The following is a 26,745-nucleotide window of genomic DNA, read 5'->3' on the forward strand; positions in this document are numbered from 1 at the left end:
AAATACAAAAACACTAATTCAAAGGGCTATATGCACCCCAATGTTTACAGCAGCAATATTGACAACAGCCAAATTTTGGAAGTGCCCAAGTGTCCATCCAAGGATGAACAGATAAAGAAGATGTGGTATATATACACAATGGAATATTATTCAGCCATAAAAAAATAATGAAATCTTGCCATTTCCAATGACATGGATGGAGCTGGAGAATATAATGCTAAGCGAAATAAGTCAATCAGAGAAAGACAATAGCATATGATTTCACTCATGTGTGGATTTTAAGAAAAAAAAAAAAAAGCAAAGGAAAAAGAGACAGAGAGAGAGAAACCAAGAAATGGACTCTTACATATGGAGAACAAACAGATGGTTACCAGAGGGGAGGTGGGGGGTGGAATGGGTGAAATAGGTGATGGGGATTAAAGAGTGCATTTGTCAAGCATTGGTGATGTATGAAAGTGATGATTCACTATATTGTACACCTGAAACTAATAAAACACTGTATTTTAACTATACTTCAATGTAAAATGTTGCAGGATTTTCTCTCTCCGTAGGTGCCCACAGTTCTTGGTCACACCACTTCGAAGAATGAAGAAGTAGATCAGACAGAGTGGTGGGCAGCAAAGCAACGTTTATGGAGCAATAGCAAAGTGATATTACAAAGCTCCCAAGGAGGGAGGGAACCCAAAGGGGTTGCCACCAGAGTTTCTAAGTCTAGGGGTTTTTATGGGCTTGTTGGCAGGCTGTTCAATCTGATTAACCCTCCCTACACCTGTCATCCAATCAGGTTTGTCATCTATCTATCATATGGGAAAGGGTGGAGGGCTCCTTCCAGGGCAGTGTAAAATCCTCTTAAGGGTGGTTTCCTCTTGGCGGCAGCGGCGGGGGCGGGGGGGGGGGTGGTCCTTGCCTGCCTGCCTTCCAATTATCCTTCATCATAAAATAAATTTTTTAAGGGTTTCCTGGATGACTCAGTTGGTTAAGCATCTGCTTTCTGCTCAGGTCATGATCTCAGGGTCCTGGGATTGAGCCACACATTTGGCTTCACACTCAGTGGGGATTCTGCTTCCTCCTCTCCCTCTGCCCTTCTCCCACCCCACACTTGTGCTCTCGCTTTCTCTCTCAAATAAATAAATATTTTTTTAAAAAGCAAAGCAAGAAAAGAAAAAACAGAAAAATTGAACCTTATCAAAATTAAAAACTTTTGTGCATCAAGGGACAGATAAAGAAAGTGAAAAGACAATCTACAGAATGGGAGAAAATATTTGCAAATCATATATCTGATAAGGAATTACGATCCAAAATATATAAAGAATTCCTAAAACTCAACAACAAAAAGACAAAGAAACTTATCAAAAAATGGACAAAGAATTTGAATAGACACTTCTTTGGAAATACACAAATGGCCAATAAGCACATGAAAAGATACTCAACATTCTTAGTCATTATGGAAATGCAAATGGCAACCACAATAAGATACCACTTCATACCTACTAGAATATAAACAAATGAATAAATAAGTGAAAATAACAAGTGTTCACAAAGAAGTGGAGTTGGAACCCTCATCCACTGGTAGTGGAAATGTACAAATGGACAGCTGCTGTGGTAGTCTGGCAGTTCCTCAAAAAGCTAAATCGAACATTACCACATGACACAGCAATTTCACTCCTAGGTATATACCCGAAAGAACTGAAAGCAAGGACTCAAATAGATATTTGTATGCCAATGTTAATTGCAGCAATATTCAAAATAGCTGTAAGGTGGAATCCAGCTAAGTGTCCACCAGCAAATGAGTGGATAAACAAAATGTGGTATATACATACAACGGAATATTACTCATCCATAAAAAGGAATGAAGTTCTGATACATGCTACAACAGGAATATATTAATGCTAAGTGAAATAAGCCAGACACAAAAGAACAAATACTGCATGATTCCGTTTCTGTGAAATATCTAGAGTAGGCAAATTCATGGAGACATAAAGTAGATTAGAGGTTACCAGGGGTAGGGGAGGAGGTGGGGGGAGGGGAAGGGCGGTTATTGCTTAATGATTGCAGAGTTTCTGTTGGGATGATGAAAAAGTTTTGGAAACAATTAGTGGTGATGGTTGCACAACAGTGCCAATGAAATTAATGCCATTGAATTGTATACTTAAAATGGTTAAAATGATAAATTTTATATTTTACCATAATAAAAAAGTTTTTTAAAAAAACCAACAGAATTAAAAAAACAGCAAAAAGCAAATAATCCCATTATAACATGTGCAAAAGGCATTAAAAGGCATTTCACTGAAAAGGATATACAAATGACAAGTACATGAAAAGATGTTCACCATCATTATCTATTAAGGAAACTCTAACTAAAACCATAATAAGATATCACACCTATCAAAATGGCTAAAGTAAAAAACAGTAACAATACCAAATGTTGGTGAGGATGCAGAGAAACTGGGTCACTCATGTTGCTGGTAGGAATGTAAAATAGGACAGTCACTCTGGAACACATTTTAGGACTTTCTTAAGAAACTAAATATGCAAGTACCCTATAATGCAGCAATTGCAGTCCTAGGCATTTATTCCACAGAAATGAAAACTTATATTCACACAAAAATCTGCACACAAATGTTTATAGAGCAGCTTTACTCATAACAGTCAAAGACCAGAAACAACCCAAACATCCTGGAACAGGTGGATGGTTAAAGGGTGTGTGGTACATCCATTCCATGGAAAACCACTCAGCAATAAAAAGCAAAGAACTACTGATGCTTGAAAGAACCTGGGTGACAAAAACAAAAAACCCAGTCAAGAAATGGACAGAAGACATGAACAGACATTTCTTCAAAGAAAACATCCGATGGCTGACACATAAAAAAATGCTCCACATCACTCAGCATCAGGGAAATACAAATCAAAACCACATTGAGATCCCACCTCACACTGGTCAGAATGGCTAAAATTAACAAGGCAGGAAACAACAGATGTTGGTGAGGATGCAGGAAAGGGGAACCCTCTTAACCAACCCTCTGTTGGTGGGAATGTAAACTGGTACAGCTACTCTGGAGAACAGTGTGGAGGTTCCTCAGAAAGTTAAAAATAGAGCTACCCTACGACCTGGCAGTTGCACTGCAGGTATTTATCCAAAGGATACAAATATAGTGATTGGAAGGAGCACACGCACCCCCATGTTTATAGCAGCAATGTCCACGGTAGCCAAACTATATATATATAGTGGAATATTACTCATCCATCAAAAAGAAGGAAATCTTGCCATTTGCAACAACATGGATGGAAGTAGATGGTATTATGCTAAGTGAAATAAGTCAGAGAAAGACAATTATCATATGATCTCACTGATATGTGGAATTTAAGAAACAAAACAGATGAACATAGGGAAAGGGAAGGAAAAATGAAACAAGATGAAAACAGACAGGGAGGCAAACCATAAGACCCACTGAACTCTATGAAACAAACTGAGGGTTACTGGAGGGAGGGTGGGTGGGGGATGGGGTAGCTGGGTGATGGGCATTAAGGAGGGCATGTGATGTAACGAGCACTAGGTGTTATATGCAACTGATGACTCACTAAATTCTATGAAAGAAAAAAGAAAGAAAGAAAGAAAGAAAGAAAGAAAGAAAGAAAGAAAGAAAGAAAGAAAGAAAGAAAGAAAGAAAGAAAGAGAAAGAAAGACAGACAAAGGAAAGACCTAAGTAAATCTCCAGAGGATGATACTGAGTGAAAAAACCAATCCCAAAAGGTTACATACTATGTGATTCCATTTATACAACACTCTTGAAAGGATAAAATAATAGAAATGGAGAACAGATCAGTGGTTGCTAGGGATTAAGGAGATTCTCTGAGTGCGAGAGAAATGGGCATGCCTACAAAAGGGCAACAAGCAGAGTCCTTGCGGTGATAGAAATGCTCTGTGTTTTGACACCATCGAGGTCATATCCTGGTTGTGATATTGTACTACAGCTTTGCAAATTGTTATTGAGGGAAATTGGGTAAAGGATACACAGGATCTCTATATTATTTCTTACAATTGCATATTAATCTATAATTATCTCAAAATTTAAAGTTTAACATATATATTTACACTATATATTTAATATATTAATTATTAAATATAATTAAGTCATTAAAATACATCATCAATATATTTAATATCTGTATAATATATATTAAATCCAGAGAGAGATTTATGTATATATATCTAGAAATAATCGACAGGAGGCTGAATAAACAAATTGTGATCTATTCACTCAATAAATACTACTCAGCTATAAAAAGTAACAAACTTCCTGGGCACCTGGGTGGCTCAGTCAGCTAAGCATCTGACTCTCAGTTCCAGTTCGGGTCATGGATCTCAGGGTCATGAGATTGAGCCCTGAGTTGGGCATCACACTGGGCATGGAGCCTGCTTAAGATTCCCTCTCTCCCTCTCCCTCTGCCCTTCCCCCTGCTTGCTCTCTCTCTCTCTCTCTCAAAAAAAAAGTAATGAACTGCTGATAATCCAATAACTTCGGTGAATCTAAAAACAAAAAAACGAAAACATTATGTTGACCAAAAGAAGTCAGACACAAGAGAATGCATACTTTTCATTCCATCTATATGTAATTCTAGAACAAGCAGAACTAATCGGCAGTGATAGAAATCAGAAAGTGGTTACCTCTGGCAGATGGGTAAAGAAGGGTCTGGAAAGAGGTACTAGGGAACTCTCTGGGGTGATGGAAATATTGTTTATGTTATCTGGGGTGGCAGTTACACATATATATACAACTGTCAAAACTGATTAAAGTGAACATTTAAAATCTGTGAATTTATGCATGTAAAGTATACAAATAAAAGAGCTATAATTTCCTCAAAAAAACTTTGAGAACTTCTGTTCATCAAAAGACACCCTTAATAGAGTGCCAAGACAAGCCAGACATAGAGTAAAAAAATGGATTTGAGTAACCAACTAAGGGCTCATATCCAGAATAGAGAACGCCCACAAAACAGTAAGAAAAAGACAGATAATCCAATAGAAAAATAAGCAAGAGAGTTGAATAAGTCCACAAAACAGAACATTCCAATAAACAAGGGGAAAAAATGATTAATAAGACTAATCATCAGGGGCACCTGGGTGACTCAATCGGTTAAGCATCTGCCTTTGCCTCAGGTCACAACCTTGGGGTACTAAGATTGGGCCCCACATTGGGTTCCCTGCTCAGTGGGGAGTTGGCTTCTCCCTCTCCCTCTGCCCCTCCCCCACTCATTTTCTCTGTCTCTCTCTCTCAAATAAATAAAAATCTTTTAAAAAAAAAAAGATGAATCATCAGAGAAATGCAGTCAAACCACAATGAGATGCCCCCACGGATCCACCAGAATAGTTAAAATTAAGGACACTAACAACACCAAGGGCTAGCAAGGATGTAGAGCAGCAGGAAGTCTCCCACACTGCTAGAAGGAACATAAATTGGTCCAAACACTTGAGAAAACTGGAATTAGCTGTTCAAGTTCAACGTCTGCATCTAGAAGTTGACTCCCAGGTGTATACCATCAGAAATGCAAACACTCCTACATTACGTAATGGAGGATATATATACGTATAAGAGTGTTGCTAACACTGTCATCCATACTAGTCTGCAACTGGAAATAACTCCAATATCCATCGAGAGTAGACCAGAAAACTATATTACGGTATACTCTTACAATAGAATACCATACAGCAATGAAAACAAATGAACTAGCGTGATGAATTTCGCCTTCATAATGTAGGATGAAAGAAATCACAAAAGAATATATACAATGCGTACTATAGGATTCAATTTATATAAAAGTCCAAAACTGCCTAAATCACAGTGTGTAGGCATATGTACTTTGGGGATAAATCTAAAAAGAAAAGCAAGGTAGTAATTGCCACAAAGGTCAAAATAATAGCTCCTTATGGAGAGAAGAAGACAGTGACGAGAAAGGGGAGCTTAGGGGCTAGCAAAGTTCTATGTTTCTATCTGGGCAATTAGCAACGCAAGCATTTGGTTTGTAATGATTTATTAAGCTGTACATTTGCTTGATGTATTTTCCTATAGGGTATTATGTTATATTCAGAATAAAAGCAACTTTAAATGAAAAGAGAATACACCTAAATGGTTACGGCCTAAGGGCCCAGAAACTTTGGGTACTTTTTCTTCTTTTCTGTAGCTGTCTCTTTTTCTCTAACAGCAAGCAATTAGCGATGAAGAACATGGTGTCTGCGGTCAGTCCTGACCTGAACTCAAATCCCAGCTCTCTCTTAACCAGTTCTATGACCTCAGGCAAGTGGCTTAACTCTGTAGGCTTCTGTTTCCTCATCTGTGAAACGGGAATAATAGTAACTACCTTATTGGGCTGGTGTGCACACACAAGCTCACTTACATGGGGAATCTAAAAAAGTCAAACCCATAGAGTACATTGGTGGTTACCAGGGGCTGGGGGTGGAGGGGGAGCTGTTGGCCAAAGGTACAAATTTCCATTTATAAGATGAATAAGTTCTGGGGATCTAATGTATAAAATGGTGACTATAGTTAATAATACTGTATTGTATACTTGCAAGTCCCTAAGAGAGTAAATCTTAAAAGTTCTCAACACACACACACACACACACACACACACGCACATGCACACGCGCGCGCACACACACACGATAAAACTACAGGAGGTGATGGAGGTGGTAACTAACCTGTTTATGGTAATCTTTTTTTTTTTAAAGATTTTATTTATTTATTCAACAGAGATAGAGACAGCCAGCGAGAGAGGGAACACAAGCAGGGGGCGTGGGAGAGGAAGAAGCAGGCTCATAGCGGAGGAGCCTGATGTGGGGCTCGATCCCATAACGCCGGGATCACGCCCTGAGCCGAAGGCAGACGCTCAACCGCTGTGCCACCCAGGCGCCCCTATGGTAATAATTTTATAATATATACTTGCATCAAAAAAAAAAATTTTTTTTTGTATGCTGAGGAGGACCTACAAGATACCAGAGGCCTTGCCATTGTCAAGTTAAGGTTGTTTTTCCCTCTAGCAAGGTATTAACATTAAGATAGTTGGGAGCTTCCTGGAAGAATGTCACACAGGCCCCACCCAGGAGGGGGGGTGCGGGGAGGTTGCCAGTGTCAGCTTACGCTTTGTCTTCAGGAGCCTTCGGCTCCCTCATCATCAGGACTGTAGGCAGCCCCTGAGCAGCGCTTTTAGGCTCTCAATCCTTGGTGGTCCCAAGCCTTGAGCTGGCTCTTCTGTGGTGACATGTTGGAAACTCCTCTCTCCACACAAAATCCTTCCTCCAGCATAAATCCATTTTCTTTTCCTGACAAACCTGAGGTACTCAACTGCCAATTTTACAAGGTAGGAGACTGATTTAAACCATAAAGAGCTCAGACCAAGGTCATTCCGGCTTGACCTCATCCCTCTCCTCTTTCCCCTCCATTTCTCCCCAGGTCTGCCTTCCTAGAAGGGCAGGTAGGTGCAACACGGGCCAGGACATCTTAGCTCCAGCAAAGCCCAGGGCATTCAAGTTAGCCCTCAAGACCCCAGGCCTTTTCTCACACCCAAAGGTAACAGGAAATATGTTTGGCCTCTCCCTAGAGGCTACAAAATGGAGGACTCAGTTTTAAGGTCAGGCCCGGAATGTTAATTTAATTCAACCCAGACCTGTCTGATTCCAGGGCCTACCACGGTTAGTAGTTCTAACCCACTGCAAGGCACTGTCTCCTTTAGAAGAGTCTCACATGGGGGTGCCGTCCAATCCACATGCCAAGGGGTGGCCTGGCAGAGAAGCACAAGGGACCTTATGAGAGGGGTGTGCGGGAAATAAAGGATTCCCAGAACATGCCATCATTACCCAGCAGAGAAATGAGGCCGTTTGGGGGCTGCAAGAAAAAGAAGCATTGGGTTTAAAGTGGGAGATATTAGGTGTCAGGTGGAGAAAATCTTCCAAAGGAGCCGGGGCAGAGGAGCCCGGGACTCCTGAGGAGGGAGCCGGCAAAGAGGCAGGGTTGGAACTTAAAGCATAGAAGCTGCTGCTTACCACTCCAAAATCAGGCTCCTTGAGTCCCATCACCCAGACAGCAGGTCACTACCACCTGGTTCCTCAGATGGGAGTCAGAAATGACCCCAGGTCTATTTGCAGAATCTGTCCCAGCAATGTCCTCCTCAAAGTAAAAACATAGGTGAAAAGAATTGTGTTCACAGACTGACTTCAAACCTCAGGACAGCCTCCTTTCTCACTCCCTTGGAAGACATTAGGCCCTCTGAATACTTTCAACCTCTTGCACTTCTGCTAGACCCTGGCACCACTGGACCTAGAAGGGAGGCAAACTATTGCACCAGCAGACCAAGCTGAGAAAAGGCAAAGTCAGCCAGAGACAGAGAAAGAAGTGGACACTTTGGGCAGCTGCACCAGCAGTGGCCTCCTCGATCCCCTTTGCCTTCATGGACAGCAGCTGCTCTGATCACAACCTGGGATTTGGGGAGTAAGGGCTATTATCTCACACCATGTAGGAATGTGGCTGTTCAGATAAAGCTGACACACCACATCTTGGTTCTCCCCTACTGTGTGCAGTTCTGGGTCCTGAATGTCAGTAGTATTATTAGACCATATGCCAACTACGTGAGCCAGTGCCGAGCATCATTTTTCTTGATTTTCTTCTTACCTAATTTCACAAACACATCACTGAACAATTTCAAGGGGCCTAGCAGGAGCCAGGCAGGGCTGAATATGGGCCAGAGATGAGTAAGAGCCAATCTTCCGTTCTCAAGCTTACATTCTAGGGAAAAAAAAGAGAGGGCCGCCCCCTGCACACATTCTAAAGAGACTGCACTCACCCTCATGAGATCACATCTAAAATCAAAACTCCAATCAAGACATTTGTGCCTGCACAAATTCAAAACGTCTGTTTCCATCTGCCTTAGCAGTTTCAAAACATTCCTTTTCAGGTAAGATACAGAATCGGAACCAAAAGGTAATCCAGTATGCCACTATTTCCACATTTGGTGCAGAGTGCCTCGTCTACCCAGAATGTGACACAGAGAAGGGAGCAGACAGCACACGTAAGCGGGCTACACTGGTGCTGTAGGACCCAAGTGTGGGTCTCCTTTGTGCCATCCGGTCCTAGGTATGCCTCCTCTGCCTCATGTAACCCAACACACTGATTCCAAAACAGAAATGTTCATCACATAGAAACAGAACCAAAAATTGGAAACCACCTAAACATTCAACAGGAAAACAGCTAAATAAACTATGTAGCTAGTAAATGTTTTTTAAAAATATTAATGATATGGAAAATATTCATGATTTGTTAGGTAAAAAGCAAGACCCAAAATTCTGAGATCAAACTGACTTAAAAATTATAATGTACACCTGTATATCTGAATTATATTCATATTTACAACCCAGAAGCACAGGTACCTCTGTTAAGACTTCGGCAGATTTCTTTTTTTAAGATTTATGGGGGTTTTGGGGGGTTTCTTTTAAAAGATTTGAGAGAGCGAGCACATGAGTGGGGGGGAGCAGAGGGAGACGCAGACTCCCCGCTGAGCAGGGAGCCAGATGTGGGGCTAGATCCCAGGACCCCGGGATCGTGACCTGAGCCAAAGGCAGACACTTAACTGACTGAGCCACCTAGGTGCCCCAAGACCTGGGTGACTCAGTCAGTTAAGCGGCTGCCTTCAGCTCAGGTCAAAATCCTGGGGTCCTTGAATCGAGCCCCACATCAGGCTCCCTGCTCAGCAGGGAGTCTGCCTGAGATCCTCTCTCCCTCTCCCTCTGCCCCTCACCCCACTCATTCTCTCTCTCTCAAGTAAATAAAATCTTTTTTTAAAAAATAAGATTTATCATGGAAGGAGCCGAGATGCCCTTCAACAGATGACTGGATTAAGAAGATGTGGTCCATATACACAATGGAATATTACTCAGCTATCAAAAAGAACGATTTCTCAACATTTGCTGCAACATGGATGGCACTGGAGGAGATAATGCTAAGTGAAATAAGTCAAGCAGAGAAAGACAATTATCATATGATTTCTCTCATCTATGGAACATAAGAACTAGGAAGATCGGTAGGAGAAGAAAGGGATAAAGGAAGGGGGGGTAATCAGAAGGGGGAATGAAGCATGAGAGACTATGGACTATGAGAAACAAACTGAGGGCTTCAGAGGGGAGGCGGGTGGGGGAATGGGATAGGCTGGTGATGAGTAGTAAGGAGGGCACGTATTGCATGGTGCACTGGGTGTTATACACAACTAATGAATCATCGAACTTTACATCAAAAACCAGGGATGTACTGTATGGTGACTAACATAATATAATAAAAAATATTATTATAAAAAAAATAAGATTTATGTTTTTTAAGTAATCTCCACACCCAACATGGGGTTCAAATTCACAACCCCGAGATCAAGAATCAGATGCTCCACCAACTGAGCCAGTCAGGCACCCCACTGGCAGCATTTTTAATCAATGTATGATGTGATGCTCCAAAAGTCAAAGGTACTTGATTGCAGCACGGGGCGTGGAATGCAAAGACTGTGCCATCAGAAAAGCCCAAGAACCCTAGATCCACTAAGCGGGTAGGAGCTTCCTAATAGGGGAACCTTCAACAGGGAGACAACAGGGAGGCCAGAATGCTAGAAAGTATACACTGATTCAGCTGCTTACTTTTCTTTGCAATCCTACTTTGCCACAGTTTACAATAAACTTCAGTACCTAGCAGAAAACTAGACCTAAAGTAGGATTTAGAAATCTAAGAGGATTCATAGAGGCAGAGTACTACTGCTAAAAGGAACAAAAACAAGCTCGTCACTTTAGCTTCCTCCCAAACAAAGCATGACCCCTCTGTCACCACCCAAAGGAAGGACTGCATGCCATCATTAAAATGAAACACACTTATAAAATCATAGATTTGTATCTTTGCCATTTATTTTTAAAATATTATTCAAAATATTAAATAATACAATTTCAGATATGAAAAATTACTGCAATAAAACAGTTCAGGTGTATTTCCACTGTGCTCCCCCTCCTATCAGGACAGTAAATTGTCCACCTGAAAGAAATGGTGGATTGCCCTACTTCTTCCATCTTTACACAAAGCACATGCCCACTGGCTCACCCGGACTTTCTGAATAGGTGTTTAACATATATTAAGGGTTATGTTTTCTAAAAAGTTGCAGTGACATTTATAAGTCAACCATGGTTCAAATCACATATTTACATACTGATCAACTCTTTATTATATAAAGACAGGCTAAAATGAAATACGTAAATAATTTCCAGTTGCTGTGAAAAACCAAACAGAAGAAAATAAAACAAGTACAGGGGGAGAAAAAGTCAGTGTACACATATATCCTTTATGTATATAAACAACTTCATTCAGGTATAATTTTAATTTGAAAGGCCTAGATACAGTATTATTTAAGTGATAATGGCCCCTACGATTTATTCAAACTTACTATAAAGTAATAAACAAAATGAACAAATCTGATATAATTTTAAACTCTGCTCCTTACTTGAAAGCTTGGAGGAACCTGTGCTACAATCAATTGCTAACTAAAAGCAATTGTATGTGTATTTAACATTTTGCCACAATTTCTACCTCTAAATTTAATTCAGTAATTCAAGACAAAATATGGTATCTCTATAATATTTTATCTATGTCCACTGCAAACTGCAGAGTCTCTCTATTGCCAGAATTTCTAGAGACATTAATGTGTTGCCTAAAATTGTGGTCAGATTGAGCAATATCATTATCTTAAATTATGTTTAAATTATCCAAAAATAACCAAAGCCATTTTCCCGGAAGAAAAAATGTTACATATATGCCAAGCACTATTACACACATCCTTGTAGATTATAGTTTGGGAGCACAAAATATGTGCTTAAAAAATAGTACTTGGATGGCAGAAAGAGAATCTGAGCCAGCAGTACCAGATATGTTAGGATTTAGTTAAAGGCTGGGATCTTTTAAAACTAGTATTACTAATACTTCCAGAAGAAGTACAATAAAGAAATCTAAAACAAAACAGATAATGCTTAGCTCCACATTCTGGACACCTGATTAAATTCACCTCTAAAAGTGTAGATAAAAAATTATATACTCCTTGTTTGTGACATTTCATTTCCAAAGCACCAAGGCAAAATAAAGAGAGACCCATCTCTCATTTAAGTACCAACTGCCTATGGCAAACATCTGCACAATATTATATAAAAAAGTCAAGCAAATAAAATTACATAATAAGCAAACTCAAATCACAGTGCTTTAAAAAATATAATCATTGGTAATCTTCAGAGAAGGCATTGCCTCATTAACATTCTGGTCTAGACGGTGATATTCCACTGTTTTGGAACAAAGACCATCACGCCATTTCCTGCTTTGAACCAGAAGGAAAATCTGGAAAAAAAAAAAATAAATCAGATATGCAAAAAAGAAAGTAGAGCATATGCTAAAAGTATAACAAGTGCACTATCTCTCTCCTAGGTTGCCAAATTTAAAAAGTAAAAAAACAACAACAAAGGGGCTTTATTTTCCATCTTGTAAACAAAGTTAAACAGTGCTGCTCAAATCTTAATGTACAGAGTACTGGCTGAAGACTGATTCTGGGTTCTATCTGCAGAGATGCATTAACAGATCACAGTGGAGCCCAGGAGCCTGCCTATTTAACAAGTCCCTTAGGTATTTAGAACAGAGATGGCCCAACATTTCAACACAGGGATAGAATATCACTGGTATTCAAAATAAATATGTAATAATTTTACAACCAGGGGCAAAAAAGTTATTAAAATACTATTAAGTTCAGTGCTTAATTAAAAGTATTAAATTAACAATCTTTCTCCATAAATATTCCCACTGAAGTAGCAATGCTACCTTAAGACATAATACCTGTTTTTCAAAAACCACTAGGCTTTAGCTTTGCTCATTAAAAAACAATCTGACTTCTTTTTTTAGAAGCACACAAGGTAAAGCCTTTTGTCTGTAATTTGTTAAAATATACCACAGGTTTATAAACTGATCAGACATCTTGATATTTTACCATCAATTTAAACTTGATTAAAAAAGAAAAAATTCTGAATCATCAAAAATATTAGTAAGAAATATGACTGAGATAATAAAGGGTAATCAAAGGGTCTGAAAACCCCAAACATACCTTCCTTTTGTTGTGATATGTAATGTAAACAACAGCAATACAAAAAGCAAAAATAATAAGATGAAAAAAGAAATGGCTATCTTCCTCTTCAATATTTGAGGATGGTGTCTTAAAAGATCTCACTGACTGTTCAATTTCCATATAGTTCCTGTTTTCTTCCAGGGCCTCACTGGACTCATCATCCCTGGGGCTGGTGGTCCAGTCATAGTCCGGTTCTCCATAGTCTCCATTGTCCAGAGTGTCTTTGGCAGTGGACGGAGAACTATTGAGCGTGAGAAGATCCTCCTCCTCTATGCTGGGATCTTCATTGTTATCTGTTTCCTCTTGAGACAGAGAAGTAGTAGGTGAGGGATGAGGGGCTACAGATGCCCCTCCACCTTTCTCTGTACTAGCTGTGGATTGGAGAGTGGTGCTGGTTTGGAAGACAGAAAGTTTGGTTTGGTTTTCATGTGTTAAAGCACTCATATTTGGAGCAGAAACATCTGGCTGGAGTACAGTGTGGCTCGGCAAATCAGTTTGTGGTAGAGCTAAAACAGTGAATAAAGAGCATTAAACTGAAATCTCCAACTTTATCTCCGCCAAGCTAGAAGCATATTTACCTAAATTTTTCACTAAGCATTTCTTTTTGCCAAATTTCTCTTTCCCTTGAGAATTTGTTAGTAAGTCTCAATAGCCAGCAATCAGTTACATTTCTTCTTATACAATCATTCACCAGGTAATAACTCTTTAGCCAGAAAGTAACAAGTTAAGCACCATAAAAGACCGACTACATTACACAGCCTGTCATCAAAAGAAAAAGGAAAGAATGGAGAGGGGTAACTTTAGGTCACAATGGTGAAATTCACACAAAGCTCTTATCCATCCACTCTGTTTTCATTTCACAAAGGGGCTGGACTTCAAAAACCTTTGTCCAGACTGCACCCCATCTCCAGAACAGAAAGACTGGTGGCTGATCCTAGCTCAAGTAGATCACAAACTAGATACAGAATGTGAACCTAACGGGTACCTGGATGGCTCAATCAATTAGGCGTCTGCCTTCAGTTGAGGTCACGATCCCTGGGTCCTGGGGTAGAGCTCTGCGTCTGTTTCTCCCTCTTCCTCTGCCACTTGCCCTGCTTGTGCTTTCTCTCTCTCTCTCTCAAATAAATAAATAAAATCTTTTAAAAAATGTGAACCTAAATGTTTTCAATACAACAAATTTAAGAGAAGCTATAAGCAAGCTGTAGTCAGCATTTCTAAGTGATACTAGAACTGAAAGACCTCCTCTCCCAATTCTTTCTTTCTTCTTTCTTTCTTTCTTTCTTTCTTTCTTTCTTTCTTTCTCTTTCCTTTTTTTTTTTAAGCTATTCTTAGGGAGAAGAAAGCAGAAACTCCTAAAGGGGAAGAAATGGAAATTGGGTTGGAAACTTGACAACTAAGTGTGAACTAGACTATTTTAAAGATTGAGAAAGGCAATCCAGTAAGAGAATGACACCAAATACATACAAGCTTTTACTTCACTATGCTCCTACCCACTCAGTGTGGTTTACTAAAGTAGTTTAAATTATTTACAGAAGTAACTCTATACACCAAAAGTTCAGAAGAATCTCTGCTGAAATTTAACAGGGTTTCTAATATACGATCTAATGTAGTATCTATTGAAAAGCTTCAAAAATATCCATTTTACTTGCAAAAAAAAAAGGAATTGTCTGGGGCGCTTGGGTGGTGTAGCTGATTAAGCGTCTGACACTTGGTTTTAGCTCAAGTCCTGATCTCAGGATTGTGAGATTCAGCCCTGTGTGGGGCTCCACACTCAGCACAGAGTCTGCTGAAGACTCTCTCTCCCTCTCCCTCTGCCCCTCCCCAATGTGCACGTGCTTTCTCTCTCTAAAACTATATAAACCTTTTTTTAAAAAAGAGGAACTGGGGGAATCTGGGTGGCTCAGTCCTTAAGTGTCTGCCTCCGGCTCAGGTCATGGTCCCAGCGAGCTGGGATCAAGTCCCGCATCCGGCTCCCTGCTTAGCGGGAAGCCTGCTTCTTCCTCTCCCACTCCCCCTGCTTGTGTTCCCTCTCTTTTTTTTTTTTTTTAAGATTTTATTTATTTATTTGGCAGAGAGACAGCCAGTGAGAGAGGGAACACAAGCAGGGGGAGTGGGAGAGGAAGAAGCAGGCTCCCAGTGGAGGAGCCTGATGTGGGGCTCGATCCCAGAATGCCGGGATCACACCCTGAGCCGAAGGCAGACACTTAACGACTGCGCTACCCAGGCGCCCCTAGTGTTCCCTCTCTCACTGCCTCTCTCTCTGTCAAATAAATAAATAAAATCTTTAAAAAACAAAAAATAAAGAAATAAGAGGAACTGTACATGAGATCTAAAAATACAAAGATACTATTTTAAAGTCTATCAAATTAAAGTAAAATATTTTATAGGGGTAAGATTAAACCAAATCATTCCCTGGCTTCACAAACATGTGCATGCATGTAAATTAACAACCTAACAGACCACTCTTTGTTCAAACATGTAATACTTGAATACATGAATACACTCTGGTTTGTGTATCATAGTTGACACCTATTTTGTATAGAAAAAATAGGTAGTTTCAGTTGGACTGAATGGAATCTCTTAGAAAAAATAATTTAATCAGGCTCCTCCGCTATGAGCCTGCTTCTTCCTCTCCCACTCCCCCTGCTTGTGTTCCCTCTCTCGCTGGCTGTCTCTATCTCTGTCAAATAAATAAAATCTTAAAAAAAAAAAAAAAAAAAAAGAATTTAGTAAGTTGGTAAAAAAAAAAATTAGTAAATTAGTAAAGTCTTACAGTCTTTTCAACAGTTGGTTCCTTGAAACTTTCCACTGGAAGAAAAGAAAGAAACAGGGCCTATAATTGAGTACAGTATTCAGCAAACTATTAACAGGAATTTCTTAAAAGAATTTTTATATTTGCATTTACAAATTACTATTTCTCTAGTATATTTAACTTTCCTGCCAAAGTTAGGGAAGATATGATTTAAAATATAATTTTAAAACTGGGAGCCAACTAACCAACCTTGATTTTTTTAAAAAATTGTTTTTCTATACTTGACTTTTGGAATAATCACGTATAGCACACACTTAGGCAGCACATATACTAAAATAGAACAATCATGTATCTTTAAAGGACACAAGCTGATAGGAGTGTGAATGACTGTAATTATCCCCACCTCCCACCCCTCTCCAAGTCCAGAAACCCATCCATCTGGAATTCAGTCAGATATCAGAAAATCCCTTCTTTTATCCTTTACTTTTTTGTTATAACTGAAAACTAGCTCTCCCTTAAAGATTCACTTTCCCTGAAGCCCTTTTAATTAATATTTGTTTTTAGACCCACATCCTTGCACCACTGGGTTTGTAAGAGGGGAAACTATTCTGGGGTGGAGGGTGGGACAGAGGGGCCCTTCCAGGCCATTCTCCCAGTCCCTTCCCTAAATGCACGAGCCTTGATTCTCCTATCATCAGCTATCACCCACTAACCTTTGTCCACCAACTCCCAGTCACTGTTCCTATTCTCAATAATTTTAGCTCCTGGCTCTAGAGTTCATTCTACCCAAGTGCTCCTATCTTGAGCTCTCTTCTGATGAGCCAGACCTCCCCTTTACCTTAACCTGTCAAATCATGGTCACTATCATCACAACTCTTCCATAATCTCAGTTGCATGCATCCTAATTGCTGACATGACCACCTATCCTAATTCATTCCCTGGCATTCTGAATCCAACAGGACCTACAATTCTCTGATCCTACCATCTTTTCAGTCCCTCATGACCACTATCGCATCCTTGCCCAACACCCTTGTCCTTTCCTTTACCCAGATTCAATTTTGTAGTCAGCCATGAACCTTCCCTTACGTACACCTCCAATCCCCTTCCCCCTTGCTGACTCTATCCCATTCACTTGGCAAGGCTACATCCCAAGTTAAACTCTATTACTCCCCATCAGCACCAAGCAGCTGAACATGGCTGGAAATACACAACCATGTCACCGGTTTTATTTCATTTTTTTTTTTTAAAGATTTTATTTATTTATGTGACAGAGAGACAGCCAGCGAGAGAGGGAACACAGCAGGGGGAGTGGGAGAGGAAGAAGCAGGCTCCCAGCGGAGGAGCCTGATGTGGGACTCGATCCCGGATCGCCAGGATCACGCCCTGAGCCGAAGGCAGACGCTTTAACGACTGCGCTACCCAGGCGCCCCGGTTTTATTTCATTTTAAATTCAATGCCAAAAATTCAGGTGTACAAGTAATGTTGTTGGCAATTATACTGTATTTTTCTAGTCCATTTACCCTCCTACTCCCTTAGGAGGCCATTCATATGCTCCTTTGTTCTCAAACTACCTAACACCTTCTCTGTTGTCCTTATTTTCAATGGATGGCATCACTTCCTAACTTTTCTGAGAAAAAAGCCATGAGAACTTACATGAACCACCAGAACTCCAGACTCATAAATCCAACTGCTACTTGACACCTCCTCTTGGATATCTGACATTCGAATTAACACATTCAAAATGAATTCTTACTTAGGCTTCCAGGAAGATGGGAGTAGACAAACTTTTCCCTATTCCTCCACTGAAAACTACTAACCCAATATATTATATATAAAATAACATAAGACTCTGAAAGGTGGAGAGAATAAGGCAGAATGGTTAGAGACCTCAAGACCTGAAGAACAAGCTAGTGGTGACTTCCCTGGATTTTCTTTTTTACCTCATGTATTCTAGACTTGTAGCTGAAGAAGCCAACAACATGGAAACATTAAGGAGTATGTACAAAAACATGTCCTCCCCTGTCCCACTGCAAAAAAAAAAAAAAAAAAAAAAAAAAAAAAAAAGCCTGTTCTCTCTAACCAAAAAATTAGGAGAGAGGCAGCCTACCAAGAAAGAAAACTATTTTAGACAATGAATCCTCTACTCCAGGCAAACACTTAAACACACACACACAAACACAAACTGTGGCTCCGTTCATACCCACACCAGCAAAGGCCAAGTAGAGAGCCCAGACTTCTACCCTCAGCAGGCTATAACAAGATGTCTCTTCCCCTCCAGTGTAATGGTGTCAGAAGAGGCCTAGTAGAGAGTCAAGACTTTAATCATCACCCAGTAGTAACAAGGCCACTCCCACCACTATGTAAGTGCAGACCATGACGGGAGACAGAACTTCCACCCTAGTCCAGAAGTAACAAGGAGACTATCACCCTAGATTTCTACATCTACCTGACAGTACTGTGAGGCAACCCCCTCTTCCCCTGCCAGAGCAATGTCATAAAAAGCCAACTAAAAGAGAAAGTTAAGACCAGAGTCTTTTTTTTAATTAATTAATTAATTAATTAAGAGAGAAAGAGAGGAGAAAGCATAAGCTGAGGGAGAGAGAGGGAGAAGCAGGCTCCCAGCCGAGCAGGAAGCCAGAAGCGGAACTCGATCCCAGGATCCTGGGATCATGACCTGAGCCGAAGGCAGACATTTAACAGACTGAGCCACCCAGGCACCCCAAGACCAGAGTCTTATCTGAGAAACAAACTGAGGGCTTCAGAGGGGAAGCAGGTGGGGGAATGGGATAGGCTGGTGATGGGTAGTAAGGAGGGCACGTATGGCATGGTGCACTGGGTGTTATACGCAACTAATGAATCATGGAACTTTACATCAAAAACCAGGGACGTACTGTATGGTGACTAACATAATATAGTAAAAAAATATTATTATTAAAAAAAAAAAAAAACACCAGAGTCTTAAACATACAAACTACCACAACTCACCCAGTATGAAATACATGATGTGAATAGCCCTGTACTATTAATGGAATTGAATCTTTAATTTTAAAACTCCCAAAAAATTAATCTCCAGTCCCAGACGGTTTCATGGAGAATTGAATGTTTAAAGAAGACCTATCACCAATTCTACAGAATCTCTTCCAGAGAACATGAGGGAACACTGTTCAATTCATTTTATGAAGCTAGTATTATTATCCCGATACCAAAAGCAAAACCATTACAGAAAAAGAAAACTACAGACTAGTATTTTTCGTGAACATAGCCACAAAAATCCTTAACAAAATATTAGCAAATAAATGAACGAAGGTTATTCCAGGGACGCAAAACTGATTCAGTATTCAAAAATCAATCAATGCGATCCACCATATTAACAAACTAAATGAACTTTGACTTAAGTCTCACACCTTATACAAAAATTAACTAAAATGGGGGCTCCTGGGTGGCTCAGTCGGTTAAACAGCTGCATTCAGCTCGGGTCATGATCCCGGGGTCCGGGATCGAGCCCCACATTGGGCTCCTTGCTCAGCAGGGAGCCTGCTTCTCCCTCTTGCCCCTGCCGCTTCCCCTGCTTGTACTCTCTCTCTCTCTCTGACAAATAAATAAATAAAATCTTTTAAAAAAAAAATTAACTAAAATGGATCACAGGGGCACCTGGCTGGCTCAGTCAGAGGAGCATACAACTCCTGATCTTGGGGTCATGAGTTCAAGCCCCAAGTTGGGTGTAGAGATTACTTTAAAAATAATAATAAATAAATAAATACAATAAAAATAAAAATAAAAATAAAAATAAAAATGGATGACAAATTTATTATTTTTTAAAGATTTTATTTATTCATTTGAGAGAGAGAGAGAGTGAGCACAAGCAGGGGGAGAGAGAGGAAGAGGGAGAAGCAGACCCCCCCACCCCACCCCGAGCCAAGAGCACAACGTGGGACTGGACCCCAGGACACGGAGATCATGACCTGAGCCAAAGGCAGATGCTCAACAGTCTGAGCCACCTAGGCACCCTTGGATCACAAATTTAAATGTAAACTGTAGGGACACCTGGGTGGCTCAGTTGGTCAAGCATTCAACTCTTGGTTTCAACTCAGGTCATGCTCTCAGGGTCACGAGATCAAGTCCACCTCCTGCTCCGCACTCAGCATGATTCTGCTTGGAATTTGGCAGGGGAGATACCATGATCACGAACGTGGTTTTCCCAGCGCGAGGCTTATCCACTGCACTTATTCATTGTGCTAACCCCTGCAATTTCCCCAAATGTGGGAAACTCAACTGCATAATTTGTGGTAGTGGGGGACGGCATTCGTGCTTTCCCCTGGTTTAAAATTTAAAAAAAAAGAAAAAAAAGGAATTATCTCCCTTTTCCTCTCCCTCCCCCTGCTCTGGAGCAAACACATGCGCTTGCTCTCTCGAATAAATAAATAAATCTTCTAAAAAATAAAAATAAATGTAAAATATAAAATTATAAAGCTTTTAGAAAAAGACAAAGGGGAAAAAGTCTTTAGAATCTAGGACTAGGCACAAATTTGTAGACCTGACACCAAAAACACAGTACATAAAAGGAAAAAAAATCCATAAATTTGATTCTATCAAAATGAAAAACTTTCGCTCCATGAAGACTTTCCTGTGAGGATGAAAAGATAAGCTACACAAAAAAAGAAATATTTGTGAGTCCCAACCCAAAAAGACTAGTATCCAGAATACATAAAAAAATCTGAAAACTCAAAAATGAAAAAGCAAACCATCCAATTAGAACACAGGCAACAGACAAAGAGGCACATTTCAGCAAACAGAATATACAGATGGCAAATAAGCACAGGAAAAGATATTAGCCACTAGGGAAATGCAAATTAAAACCACAATAAAGGTATCACTGCACACCTATCAGAATGACTAAAATAAAAAGTAATGACAACACCAAATACTGGCAAAGATGCAAAGAAGCTAGATCACTTAACTGTTGCTGGTGGTAACATAAAATAGAACGACTATGCCAGAAAACAGTTTGGCAGTTCCTTAAGAAACTAAATATGGAACTACCATACGACCTAGCTATTGCACTCCTGGGCATTTATCCCAAAGAAATGAAAACTTACAATCACACAAAAAAATCTGTACATGAATGTTTACAGCAGCTTTAATCATAAAAGCCAAAAATTGGAAGCAACCCAGATGTCCTTCAAAGGATGAATGGTTAAACAAAGTGCAGTGTGTCTATATAATAACAGAATATTACTCAGCAATAAAAAAGAACAGACTATTAACACATGGAACAATTTGATGAATCTCCACAGAATTATGCTAGGTTAAAAAAAAAAAAAAGCCAATTCCAAAAAGTTATATACCATATGATTCCATCTATATCACATTCTTCAAATGATAAAATTAAATAAATAAATAACAGATTAGTGGTTGCCAGGATTTCAGGAGGGAGTGGGGACAGGAAGGGAGAGTGACTATAAAAAAGCAACACGAGGGTGATGGAAATCCTCTTTATCTTGACTGTATCCATGTCAATACTCTGGTTGTAATATGGTAGTACAGTTTCTTAAGATGTTACCGCTGGGGAAACTGGGAAACCAGGGTCTGTATTACTTCTTAGAACTGCAAATGAATCTACAATTATTTCAAAATAAAAAGTTTAAAGAAATATATTTTTACTTCCCACTCCAAAAACAGTAAGGCCTTCTAAATGATCTGCCTGCTTCTACTTGAACTCCTACTGTCCGCTCTCGACACAGCAGCCAGAGTCATCCTGTAAAAACTGAAGTTCAATGATGTTACTCCTCTGTTTAAAACCCTCTGGGAACTCTCCATTTCTCTCAAAAGTGAAACTGAAAGTCTTTGTAATAGCCTACAAGATCCCACATGATCTGGCACCCATTACCTCAACCTCATCTCTTACTAAACTCCCAAACTACTCTATCCCTGTTGCCTACTTAACAGAGAGCACTAAATGTTTACTGAATATGCTCTTGACCCAGTTCTCACCATAAACCCTACACCACTTCCCAGTAGCATCTTTGCACCACACCCTCTGAAAAGCCTTTCCCATAGTTTTCAGCCAGGCAAAACCCCACTCATTCTTCTAAGGGTATCTCCAATGTCACCCCCTTTGTTGTTATAATTCCAATACCTAGCACCAAGTAAGAGCAAAATTACTAAGTATTGTTCAAGGAGTAAAAAACTTGGATCTCCTGGGCCTCCACTCCTTCAAATCAGAGAATGTGATCTAGTCAGAAATGAAGAGTATTCAGAATAAAGGGATCTGACTTTATGGATTTAATTGTTGAGCTTCTACAATCATATGTATTACTTTAGACTTCTAAATGTTCCTTTTTTACCCTTTTCTATTTGATATTACCACTCTAGTTAAAACAACATTTTAAAAATAACTTTCTACATTTTATTCTCTTCTACTGGTCCCTTTTTAAAGCTGTCTTAAAATAACCTACATCGATACTTCTTTTTTTTTTTTTAAAGATGTTTTTTATTTATTTGACAGAGATAGAGACAGCCAGCGAGAGAGGGAACACAAGCAGGGGGAGTGGGAGAGGAAGAAGCAGGCTCATAGCAGAGGAGACTGATGTGGGGCTCGATCCCATAATGCCGGGATCACGCCCTGAGCCGAAGGCAGACACTTAACCGCTGTGCCACCCAGGCGCCCCATACATCGATACTTCTTAAACAAGAACGCAGAGGACCCTGAGAATTCATTCACACTGGACTGGGAAACATTGCCTCAAAAACTAAACGCATTACACATTAAATTTAGGTCATCATTTGGGAGCAATTTGATGACAAACATATAAAGTAGGCACTTTTGAAATGACATGGCAAGACTTAATCATAAGGTGATCATCCAGTAATCCAAAATAAGGCTTATATTAATTTTTTATGCTTTGTCAAAATAAAAATATAGAACTATAAAATCCTTACAGCTTGCAGTACCCAAGTACTGTAATTTTAAAAAACCTAATATGGGGGGCACCTGGGTGGCTCTGGGTGGCCCAGTCGTTAAGCGTCTGCCTTCGGCTCAGGTCATGATCCTAACGTTCTGGGATTGAGCCCCGCATCGGGCTCCCTGATCAGCGGGAAGCCTGCTTCTCCTTCTCCCACTCTACCCCTGCTTGTGTTCCCTCTCTCGCTGCCTCTCTCTCTGTCAAATAAATGAATAAAATCTTTTTTAAAAATTTTTTTAAAAAACCTAATATGGAACAAGTTTAAATAAATCTAACGTAACTTTCTAACTTTCTATGCTTACTTCAAGTTTGGAATTCAACACATCCTAACTAGACTGTTATTTTTTTATTAGAAGAGTAATTACTTTGGGGCACCTGGGTGGCTCAGTTAGGCATCGCCTTTGGCTGGGGTCATGATCCCAGGCTCCTGGGATGGAGCCCCACTCGGCCTCCCTGCTCAGCAGAGTCTGCTTCTCCCTCTCCCTCCGTTCCTCCCCCTACTCATACTCTCTCTCTCAAAATAAATCTAAAAATCTTTAAAATAAAAAAATACAATAAATAAAAGAGTAATTACTTTGAAATCACTCTACCATAAGGTATGCTTACAAAAAACACTTCTCTTACCCAAAGTTTTACAAATGCCACGCTGTACTGTAATGTAGGTGCTTCCCTTTTAAGAGCATATATGTTAGTTTACATTTAGATTATTTTTAGTAGAGAATAATAAGAATTTTAAATTGGCAGAAAGACTCAGTAAAAAAAAGATTATCTAAAATGTCCCAGTTTAGTTGGAGCAATATTTATGGCACTCTAATAAATAAAGAGACAAGAAGACACCTTAATACTCCACACTCTCCCCCCACCCACGCCTGCCCCTCCCTACAAAATTTTCAACCAGGGGAAAAGCTGTTTGTGAACTACAGTTACCAGCTATATATTCCTCAAACTGTATGTCTTAAGCATTCCAGTAAGAAATATAAATGCTTAAATGTCAGGTTTTTTCTTAAATGATTAAGTAACCAAAACAATCATGCTACATAAGTACTTTAGGAACAGGAATATCTGTATCAACCAGAGAAATCCTTGTTATATTTTACTCATGATGAAAGGGCCTTAGGAAAATGAACCTCAGTCCTTCCCCAAAGACTTACAAATGCTTCTGGGACGGTGGCTGCCCTACCCTCAGTGCTGCTGAGGAAACCTAAGGAAGTAACCACAGCACCATAGTAAGCGAATGTATGGCCAGACAGTCCCTGTTGGCAAATAAGAAAACACTATCCCATTCACACTGTTTTTCCTCTGAAAATTCAAAAAAGATTTAAGGAGAAAAGCAGGACTGTGTCTTGGCCTAAAGAAAAAAGGAAATACTAAACAAAATACTGCTTAATCATTACAAATTCTTATTAATGGATTTGTTCCCCCTAAGTCTCGGGCCCTAGGTTACACATTTATTTCCTGATAAAGCCTTCAATATCCTCATTCACAATGTAACATTTCTACAAAAAGAAATAATCATGCAGCGTTATTTACAAGAGCCAAGATATAGAAACAACCTAATGCCCATGGATGGATAACAGATAAAGATGTGGTGTGTATATACCATGGAATAATACTCAGCCATACACACACATAAAAATGAAATACGGCATTTGTGACAATATGGATGGACCTTGAGGCATTATGCTAACTGAAATAAGTCAGACAGAGAAAGACAAATACCATATGATTTCACTCGTATGTGGAACAAAAAAATCAAAACAAAACAAACAAGCAAACAAGCCAAACTCATAGAGAAGAGAATATGGTTGCCAGAGAAGGGGGAGTTAGAGGATGGTGAAACGGCAGAAGAGCACCAAAAGGTACAAACTTCCAATTACAAATTTTAAGTCACAAGAATGTAATATACAGCATGGTGACTATAGTTCATAATACAGTAATGCATATTTCAAAGTTGCTAAGAGAGTAAATCTTAAAAGCTCTCATTACAAGAAAAAAAAATTCGGTAACTCTGTATGATGATGAGTGGTAACTACACTTACTGTGGTGATGAGTTCCCAGTGTACACAAATATCAAAGCAGTATATTGTACACCTGAATCTAACATATTATATGCCAATCACACCTCCATAAATAATAAAAAGAATTTTAATATAAATTTTTAAATATTTTAAAGGAACTAATCAAATTCTACGACTCTATTAAAATGAAGCAGTTTTGTCCAGTTAACCCAGGACACAAGAAACCATGTTTACAAATATCTCCCTTGTCGCCTTCCTCCTCTCCTCCTCCCAAGCCCCTCAGGAGCTCAATGCCTCAGTATTCTGGCTCTTTCCCAAACACCAGAACCTCCCAGATCTCAGAGATGCACCAATACCCTAAGACAGCTTTTTCCCCTTCACTTTTGCTCTCCAAAATATTCCATCAGCTCAGTATGGTCAGTGCCCCTGCCCACCCTGGTCTTTACCACTTATCTCACCGGTTCCGGAAAGCGCCCACACTCCCTTGGCCCTGCTAGACCCCATGGGGTGCCTCCCCCCACCTTGGGACCCTCTTAGACACCACACCTCCAACCGCGGCCATCTCCTCTGCATCAGTTCCCTGTCTCCTCACAACTGCCCTCTCCAAGCAATTTCGGAGAACATACCACCGCCATTCCCTGTGGCAACTCATTCTTCAAGACTCTCTAGACAACACCGCCACTCCTCCCTCCACGCCCATCTACATACTCTGCTCCCTGCTCCCTGGATCCCCGCACCTCTCATCCCCACCTCTCGCGCTTCGCAGAGACCCCACCTCCTTAGACTCCCTCAGACAGCCTACTCTCCATCCTCGCCCCTAGAGACCGTGCCCTGGCTACACACAGCCATCTGCTCCGGACACTCCGAAGCGTCCTTTCCCCGGCCGGGCCTGTCTCCCCGCCCGTACCCCGCTCTCCGCGTCTTCCCGCGCCCGCCCTGCCGCCGCGCCCCCTTTACCACTGGACATGATGGCGGACGCAAGCAGGAGCGCCAATACTCCGGACACCTGAAGGCCAGGCGAGGGCCGCAGTTTCGCGTGCACGGTTCCCCTCATCCTCCTCACGGCAGCAGCGGCCATAACGGACTCCGCCAGGAGCCTGCGCTGTTGCTAGGCTCTACGTCATGACATCAGACACTACGTAAGGCACCACGGCCTGAGGCATCTACGTCCCAACGTGATGACGTCGCAGCCTAGACGGGAGCTCAGGAAACCCAGAAAAGGAGGGAGGGTATGGAGCTGCGGCAGAGGGCAGGCTCCACCCAAGCCCCTTGAGCGATGAGGTTGTAAAGTCTTAGATTCTAGAGAGGGTCAGAGAGAGCCCCTCCCTGCCTACCATGTAATAGGATACTATACAGTTCATGAAAGTATTTTAAAACATTGGGGTGTTTTTATAGACTTTATTTTTCAGTAATCTTTGTACCCAAAATGGGGCTTGAACTTATAACCCTGAGATCAAGAGTGGCATGCTTTATGGACTGAGCCAGCCAGGCGCCCCTAAAACATTTTAAAAGAAAGGGGTGCCTGGAAGGCTCAGTGGATTAAGCAGCCAACTCGTTTTTTAATTTAAATCAATTAATTAACATACAGTGTATTAGTCTCAGAGGTAGAGTTCAGTGATTCATCAATTATATGTAACACAGGGTGCTCATCATATCACGTTCCCTCTTTAATGTCCATCCCCCAGTTACCCCATCCCTCCACCCTCTCCCCTCCAGCACCCCTCAGTTTGTTTCCTATGATTAAGAGTCTTTTATGGTTCGTCTCCCTCTCTGATTTCATTTTATTTTTCCCTCCCTTCCCCTATGCTCCTGTTTCTTAAATTCCACATATGAGTGAGATCAT

At 40.4% G+C, this 26,745-nt stretch overlaps 1 protein-coding gene and 1 non-coding gene across 3 annotated transcripts in view; one reads left to right on the top strand and one right to left on the bottom strand.

The window, feature by feature from the left end:
* Positions 1-26,051, bottom strand: part of CUNH5orf15 (chromosome unknown C5orf15 homolog) — a 60,614-nt gene extending 34,563 nt beyond the window's left edge. The window contains exons 1-3 of one of the 2 annotated variants that reach the window (XM_026507975.3): positions 25,860-26,051; positions 13,150-13,676; positions 10,908-12,395 (exon numbers count right to left, since the gene is read on the bottom strand). In XM_026507975.3, the coding sequence (XP_026363760.1) occupies positions 12,264-12,395; positions 13,150-13,676; positions 25,860-25,980 (780 nt within the window). In that variant the 5' untranslated portion in view covers positions 25,981-26,051 and the 3' untranslated portion in view covers positions 10,908-12,263. Of the gene's footprint in view, positions 1-10,907; positions 12,396-13,149; positions 13,677-25,859 lie in introns of those variants that run through there. The other variant, XM_057307049.1, reaches the window with a different exon arrangement.
* LOC113261975 (U1 spliceosomal RNA) lies at positions 20,078-20,240 on the top strand. Its single transcript, XR_003318578.1, has one exon. It is a non-coding gene; the product is annotated as a U1 spliceosomal RNA (small nuclear RNA).
* Positions 26,052-26,745: the final 694 nt, after the last annotated feature.

Source organism: Ursus arctos, unplaced genomic scaffold (genome assembly GCF_023065955.2).
Source record: "Ursus arctos isolate Adak ecotype North America unplaced genomic scaffold, UrsArc2.0 scaffold_5, whole genome shotgun sequence".
Classification (NCBI taxonomy): domain Eukaryota; kingdom Metazoa; phylum Chordata; class Mammalia; order Carnivora; family Ursidae; genus Ursus; species Ursus arctos.